The following is an 8,506-nucleotide window of genomic DNA, read 5'->3' as shown; positions in this document are numbered from 1 at the left end:
GGAGGAAAGGGTTTATTTTCTCTTATGTTTCTGGATAACAGTCTATCAATGAGGGAGTCAGGCAGGAACTCAAGTAGAGAAGGAGTCTGGAAGTAGGAACTGAAGCACAGGCTATGGAGGAGCGCTGCTTACTGGCTTGCTCAGTCTGCTTTCTTAGAGCAACTAGGACCATCCACAGTGAGCTGGGCCCTCCACCATCAATAAAGAAAATTCAACACAGGCCAATATGGTAGGGGCATTTTCTCACTTGAGGTTTCCTTTTCCAAAGTGAATCTGGCTTGTGTCAAGTTGACATAAAAACACACAGAGGATGGCAATGAACTCCTGACCCTCCTGCTTGGTGATAGGATTGCAAGCATGTACCACCACACCTACTGCTTTTAAAGATTTTTTTTTTTTTTTTTTTTTTTGAGACAGGATTTCTTTTTTTTCCTAAGATTTATTTATTATGTATACAGTGTTCTGTCTGCATATACACCTGCAGGTCAGAAGAGGGCACCAGATCTCATTACGGATGGTTGTGAACCACCATGTGGTTGCTGGGAATTGAACTCATGACCTCTGGAAGAACAGCCAGTGCTCTTAACCTCTGAGCCATCTCTCCAGCCCCTTTAAAAGATTTATTTATTTATTATGTATACAGTGTTCTGTCTGCATATACATCACCAGTGCTCTTACCCACTGAGCTATCTCTTCAGCCCAAGACAGGGTTTCTCTATGTAGCCCTGGCTATCCTGGAACTCACTCAGTAGACCAGGTTGGGAGATCTGCCTGCCTGTCTTCCTCCTCAGTGCTGAGTATTTCACAGCTGTTCCTTACTCAGTTACTAGAGAGGAATACATTTTAGAGTATGAAGGCCTTTGACATCTACTGACAAGCTGAACCGATAGCTGACGAGAAGGTAAATCCGTAGAAATTAAATATTTCTTGACTACCACCAGCATGCAGGTGAGCCTTGTTCGACTTGCTTCTGATTACTGTAATTGGTGTACTAGAGGTGAGGTTTGCAAGTCTGCCATTGATTTCTGTGACAACAGGGTAGTAAGAATACAGAATTTATCTGTGCTTTCAACTTTACCCACTCCCAAGGCGTGGTGGCCAAGTGGCCGGAGAGGTAACTCACATTGTGCTGCATGAGAGGTGGGAGGATCCCCGATTTTTAAAGACAAAGTATTGCCACATAGCCCTAGATAGCCCAGAACTCATGACAGAGACTAAGGGCTGGCCTGAAACTTGCAGTGGTCCTTCTTTCTGCCTCTGCCTCCCTAGTGCTAGAATTACAGGTGTGCCATCTTGCCTGGCAAGGGACTGGATCTTAACCTACAGTCTGTTGTGTGTATTAGGTGAAAGACTGTACTAAAAGTTCTGTGACTATGAAGTTTGAGAACCACTAGATGGCAAGGTTCCCAGTCTCTTCTGTGACTTTAATACACATCTAAACAGGGAGGTGGATTATACACAAGGCTAATCACTCCTTAATCAGGTTAAGGCAATGTCCCAGCTCTGGGCAGTTTAAGGGCTGAAAATAACTAAGACTGCCCTGGCCTCTAGAACTCCAACAGCTGAGTCTTGAACAAGCTAAACTGGGAAAGGGCAGAGGTAACCCTGAGGAATCCCAGGCAAGCCTGACACTGGAGACAAGAGATCTAAGTTTAAAACAGGCAGCTTTCCATCTTGCTCTGGTGTATGCAGCACAGGAAGGTACCTCCCGGGTAACCAGCAACCCATTACTTTTTGAGCTTCCAATATTGTCTTGTTTCAGACCAAAGGAACTATCACAAGGTCACATAGTATGACTTCAAAGCAGACTAACCCTACTAACCTTAGTTAACTCTATCAGCTTCTTTGCAGAAGGCAAGACATGTTTTCCAAACTATTGCAACTTGTAGCTTATGGGCTCTACTACCAGGAGACCCTGGAACGTACTTTGCAGAGAATGGAACCAGAGGCAAGGATACAGCAGGAAAGTTAAATTAAAAGCCAGGGCATGAGAGCCTGGGCTTGGGAATCACTGCTCTATCACAGACACTTCATTCCTAAGTGACTGGAGGAGGCTTTGCAGTTCAGGGTAAATCCCAACCATCACTTAAAGTCAGTTACTTAGTTTTAGTTAAAACTATTTTTATATTATGTGTATTTATATTTTCCTCTTTTTATCTATTTCTATACCCATCTATATGTGTATGTATGTTTCTATATTATGAGTGTGTTGCCTATGAGTGTGCATGCTGGTGCCTAAGAGATCCCTTGAAATTGGAGTAATGAAGTTTGAGCTGCCATGTGGCTTCTGGGAATTGAACTTGAGTCCTCTGCCAGAGCAGCAGTGTTCTTAACCACTGAGCCATCTCTCTAGCCCTCTAAACTCCAAATCACTTCTGATCTGTAGAATAATCTTTAGTATCCTCTGCTTCACTAGTTGCTTTGAAAAGAAGTGAGATAGGGCAGTTAACTGCTCTGGATAGGAGCAGCCCTGTCACTAGCTGCCATTACTGTCCAGAATTTGGGGGTGGGGGTGGGGTGGTGATACCAGGCTTTGCAGTGGTTAAGGATCTTTTTTTTTCTTTGAGACAGGGTTTCTCTGTGTAGTGCTCGCTGTCCTGGAACTCGCTCTGAAGACTAGGCTGGTCATTTTTTTTTTTTTTCTTAAATTACAACTAAAAAATTTTTTTATCAGTGTGTTGCCTGCATGTATACGTGTACTACATGCAGTACTCAAAGAGATCAGAAGAGGGAGCTGGATCCCCACGAACTGGAGTTACGAATGAGCTGCCTTGTGGGTGCTGGGAACTGAACCTAGGTCCTCTCTACAAGAGCAAAAAATGCCCTTAACTGCTGAACCATCCCTCCAGCTCCTAAAGTTCACATTAAAAACATTTTATGATTATTGAGACAGGGTCTATGTAGCCCTGGTTGTCCTGGAACTCACTATGTAGACCAGATTGACCTCAAACTCACAGAGATCTGTCTCCCCAGTGTTGGGATTAAAGACGTGTGCAACCACATCTGGCTAAACAATTATTATTTTTAGTCACATGTATGCGCATGAGTGCAGGTGCCCACAGAGGTCAAAGGTATCAGATACCCCTGGAGCTAGACTGATAGGTGTTGTGAGTTGCCTCATGCCAGTGCTGGGAATTGAACTCAGGTCCTCTGGAAGAGCATTATGTGCTCCAACTGCTGGAGCGTATCTCCAGCCCCTAAAGTTTACTTTAAAAGGATCCCAAAGTCAAACTATTTCATGTATAAGATAGACACAAGGGCTGGAGAGATGGCTCAGTGGTTAAGAGCACTGGCTGTTCTTCTAGAGGTACTGAGTTCAATTCCCAGCAACCATATGGTGGCTCACAACCATCTATAATGAGATCTGGTGCCCTCTTCTGGCCTGCAGAGATACATGCAGACAGAACACTGTATACATTTAAAAAAAAAAAAAAAGGTGGGAACTACCATGAGAGACACAAAATAGAACTACTTCCCTTGAACTCCTGAGACATGGTTACAAATGTGTATTTTTTTGAAGACAGGGTGGAGTAGCCAGCCTCTGGACTTGCAATGTAGCTAAGGAAGACCTTGAACTTCTGATTCTCTGGCCTCCACTCTCTCAGGTGCTCACATTACAGGGCACACCACCATGCCTGGGATGGTGCTTGGGTTGAATCTAGGGTCTCTGGTATGTCAGAAGGGTGCTATACAACTAAGCTACACGCCCAGCTCCTGAACTCCACCTTTGTCATCTTTTTTTTTTTTTTAATTTTATTTATTTATTATGCATACAGTGTTCTGCCTGCATCCCTGCAAGCCAGAAGAGGGCACCAGATTTCATTACAGATGGTTGTAAACCATCATGTGGCTGCTGGGAATTGAACTCAGGACCTCTGGAAGAACAGTCAGTGTTCTTAACCTCTGAGCCATCTCTCCAGCCCCCACCTTTGTCATCTTTCCAGTTCCAATCACTCCAAAGCGTGATAGATTCTGGCTTCCCTGTCTGTCAGGCCTTTTATCTAAATCACGACCAACCCACACAAACAACTTCATGCTCAAACCTCTTCTTCCAGCTCTGCCATGCCTAACACATGGGGCTTGGATTTAGTTTTTTTTTTTTTCCATTTTCTTAAAATTAATAATTAATTTATTTTTCTATTAACAGCTTGATACAGTATAAATTCTTTTTTTTTTTTTTTAAAGATTTATTTATTTATTATGTATACAGTGTTCTGTCTGCACATATCCCTGCAGGCCAGAAGAGGGCACCAGATCTCATTACAGATGGTTGGGAGCCACCATGTGGTTGCTGGGAATTGAACTCAGGACCTCTGGAAGAACAGCCAGTGCTCTTAACCCCTGAGCCATCTCTCCAGCCCCCGTTACAGTATAAATTCTTATCCTAATAGTGAAATGTTTCATTGAGGCTTGCCCAGTAACTGAGTAAAACCAGAACTTATTATAAGCCACAGTCATCCTAGTTCCCCCTGCTATCTAGCCTCCCTGGTTCTGTGGGTTGCAGTCTGATTGTTCTTTGCTTTATATCTAGAATCTACTTATGAGTGAGTACATACCATGTTTGTCCTTCTGGGTTTGGGTTACCTTACTCAGGATGATTTTTTTCTAGTTCCATCCATTTGGGGCCTGGATTTCTTACTTGGGCATACAAAGCCATTTACAATCAGAATTAAAGCTGTGCTTCCAAGTTAGGTATGGTAATTACTTTACTCAAGAGGCAGAGAGACTGCCAGTTTGAGGCCACCTCTTCATCTACACAGTGAGTTCCAGATTAGCCTAAACTACATAGTAAGATCATTTCAAACAGAACAATTAGCCCCAGCCCCCAACCCTCCTTTCCAGGCTCTGACTATACCTAAGTCTCCAATCAACACATTTTCCTTGTTCCCTTAGCAGTTGGGAGTTTTTCAAACCTTCACCATGCTCCCCTCCTCCCTAGAACAAATGATTTACTTTATAAAGCCTTAACCCCTAAGGCTTAGCTGGAATGCTATGGGTTTTACTGTGTAGCTCAGACTGGCCTGGGATTCTGTAGCCTCCTGTTTCCACCTTGAATGCTGGGATTACAGAAATATTCTATCATGTATGGCAAAAATTTTTAATGGTGTCTACTCCAATTTCTTAAACTTGTCTGTTCTTCCTCAAGCTCCTTTTTGTGTATGTATCATTTCATCTTTTTTGTTTATTTCTTTGAGATATGTAGTGAGACATCTCACTATGTAGCCCTGGCTGTCCTGGAACCCTCAATGTAGACCAGGCTGGCCTTGAACTTAAGAGCTCTACATACTTCTGCCTTCAGAGTGCTGGGATTAAAGGTGTGCGCCACCACACCCATTGCTGTATCATTTCCTCTTAACAACACTCCACAGTTTTGCTTATGCCTGCTTTCCCCAACAGACATCTTTTTCATTTCAAACTTTTTTTTCCTTATTTGCTTTACTGCTATTACTCTGAGTAACTGTGTTAGTAACACAGTTGAAAAGCACTCTGTAAAGGTAGAAAGTGATTGGCCTCTCTTCCATTTACCAGTTCAGAGCCTACGCTTACTAGTGTGATAAGTGGGGCGAGGTGGCACAAGACTTTAATCCCAGCACTCAGGAGGCAGAGGCAGGTGGATCTGTGAGTTCAAGGTCAGCCTGGTCTAGCATGAGGAACAGTGAGGGATACACAGAGAAACTCTGTCTCAAAACAACAAAAAAGAATAATCAGTGTGGAGCTGGGCAGCGGAGGTGTACCCGTTTAATGCCAGCACTCTAAGAGGCAAAAGCAGGCAGATCTCTGAGTTCAAGGCCAGCCTGGTCTATATGGTGAATTCCAGAATGCCCAAGACTACACAGTGAGACCTTGCCTCAAAAAACTAAACCAAACCAAACCAAAACCCCAGCCATGCTCTCTCAAAACATAAACCCCAGCAGTGTCCAGTTAAAGGAGCACCTCGGCACCTGCAGAAGTTTTGCTTTTGCACAGTGTTTAATACAAGTACCTACAAGTTTGCAGAGAGGCAGGAGGTGACCCACGGGAACAGGATGAAGCACGGACTCTGGGAACAACAAAGGTGTATGTATCAATGTCAGTGTCACACTTAGGCTCTTCTGTGACTCTGCAGTCATTACCAACTCGTCAAGCAGCAGCAGTCAAGACACCAAGAAGAGCAGGTATGAGAAACTTCCTTTATTTCTTCTAAACAGGTGAAAATAAGCAATTCTTATATTTCTCACTTGTAAGATTTTTAAACTCTTAAAAATGCAATTTCTTCTTTTCAAAGCACATGCCATCTTTAAAAAATTTTCAGCAATATACATTTGCACCCAAGAAATACATGCAGCATCATTGTCGCCTGACAACACCCTGCACTAGCTCACTGACTCCTGCAGGTGTGCCTTTTACTTGGGGACTCCAGAGCACAGGCTTCAGTGCAACACTTATTTCCGTAGGAAACGCAGGACCAATGGTGCCTTCTGACAACTGTTTCCTCATGGCTGCACAACAGCCTCTCTTATTCAAAGTACTCTCTTTAACGTGCTGATGTAAGGGACAACTAGTATTCAGTAACATTTGAGGATCCTGGTGGGGGATGAGGAGGGATACTTAGGGTTACCCTGTGCCATAAACTTAGGGAAAAAATTTACCCAGAAAACAAAAATGAAAAAACTCTCAGATTTTATCAATGCACCCTTTAAGTATTTTTTTAAATTATTTTTTCTTTTAATTTTGAAAGCAGCTTAATGTGAATCAAAAGCAGTTCCTGAGTAACTGCAGTAAACAGTCTTTAAAATACATATACATGTACACATACACATATATTTGCAACTTAGCTCATTTTGGTTCTGCCTTAGTTTACCTCCCCAGAGTTAAGTGAATCTCGTCCCTGCCTTCTTTCGGTTCTTATGTGCAAGTACAATAGCATCAGCTCTGGGAGTTGGCATGCAGCAGATGTTCCCCCGGTGTGAGCATCTGCTTGTCCTCAGCCAGGTTTCCAGAGTCACTGCAGGTCAGTTTTTTTCAACCCACAAAACCTGTGAGCACCATGAATGAAATGCTTCACGTCTTCTTCATCAGACGCCGTGATTGCCATGAGTGGAGCTTGTTGTAGGCTGTCTGCAGCATCTCTTCTATGTGACTTACCAGCTGAAAGTCAGAGGGAGACACTGAAGTGAGCAGTCAGGGACGCTGATGCTTCACATCCAAACCTGGCACATACTTTCCAGTATATCTCTCAGTCAACAAGGTGCTGCACAAGCCCTCAGCAAAGGTGCAACCACATACTGGGTATGCAGAAGACAGGTGATGGGGTGCTGCAGTGCAGGGTCTGGACAGTCACCTGCTCTGTCTGGGTCACGATACTGCCTGGCCATTAACCATCACCAGGATGTGGAAGTTCTCACTGCACTCTAGGCTTGCTTCTTTTGTTCAATGAGAGCCAAACCAAGTTGATCTCTAGATTAACAGATTGGTCAGCTAAAGAAAAAAGGCCAGGATGACAGAAGCAACACTTTTTTTCTTGAGACAGCTCAGCCTGGCCTGTCTAAGTGCGGGATCACAGGCAGGCACTATCATACCGACTCAACACTCATCTTTATACCCCTTTAAAGAGCTCTGTCTCCACGGGTCTAACAAGTCAAGTCAAAGATCACACTAACTTTTGAGGTTAGAAAGCCTTGTAATGTGTTTCTGTAAAGGTGTGAGTGTTCACATGGTTAAGTTTATCATTTTAGGAGGAGGGGTAGTTTTGAGGCTCTCAGTCCTTTTAGCAGTCAGTGACTGATCTAAAATAGAGATTTAAGTATGTCCCAACCCCAGTTCAAAGTGCAAGGCAGAGCAGAGCGCTTGCCTAGGATGTTTAAAGTACAGATTCCATCTTCAGCAACCCCCCCATCTCTAGTCCTGTTTTAGAGGGGAAGAGGGTGTATCATTATCTCTGTCTGGAAAATGTAATAATTTCCCTTTCTGCTTGACAGGTAGCAGTGGCTTTACAGCTATCAGTGAGATGCACTCCATATCCTACTATATGGCTACACATGGTCTAAGAATCCTCAACATGGTACTGTAAACAGAATCAACCGAGGTAAAACAAGGCAGAGAACCTGCTTGGTGTTCTTGGCCTACTGTGAGAGACATTCAAGGCTTACTGGGAAAAATAATAAGTGATGAAGATTTTTCAAAACCCTATTTCTGATCATCCCAGTTACTGAAATGCTGGCTGTTACGTCTACATATAACATTTCTCACTAAGTCAGTATCTCTTGAAGGACCCTCTTCTACATTTGCTCTGCCTTTGCTTGGAAACAATGCTAGAGACCTTGTGCAAAACAACCTGCCCAATCACTGGCCTTCACTGGTGTAAAGCACCATTCAGTGACCGCTCAGCTTCCTGTCATCAACAATTTGCCCGTCCTTCACTGGCAGGTTTGTGAATGCTACTCACTTTTTCCAAATTAGTAACAGATTTTTACGACTATACACTTAATAAATCTATCAAGAACAATAAGGAGGGCTTGGTGGGTAA

At 43.4% G+C, this 8,506-nt stretch overlaps 1 protein-coding gene across 1 annotated transcript in view; it reads right to left on the bottom strand.

Annotated features, from left to right (window-relative positions):
- Positions 1 to 6,151: 6,151 nt before the first annotated feature.
- Gtf2h1 (general transcription factor IIH subunit 1) overlaps positions 6,152 to 8,506 on the bottom strand; it is a 29,952-nt gene continuing 27,597 nt past the window's right edge. Inside the window, exon 15 of the mRNA XM_059274010.1 lies at positions 6,152 to 7,128. Within this exon, the coding sequence (XP_059129993.1) occupies positions 7,042 to 7,128 (87 nt within the window). The 3' untranslated portion in view covers positions 6,152 to 7,041. The remainder of the gene's footprint in view (positions 7,129 to 8,506) is intronic.

Source organism: Peromyscus eremicus, chromosome 1, assembly GCF_949786415.1.
Source record: "Peromyscus eremicus chromosome 1, PerEre_H2_v1, whole genome shotgun sequence".
Classification (NCBI taxonomy): domain Eukaryota; kingdom Metazoa; phylum Chordata; class Mammalia; order Rodentia; family Cricetidae; genus Peromyscus; species Peromyscus eremicus.
This window is presented reverse-complemented; position numbering and strand designations above follow the sequence as displayed.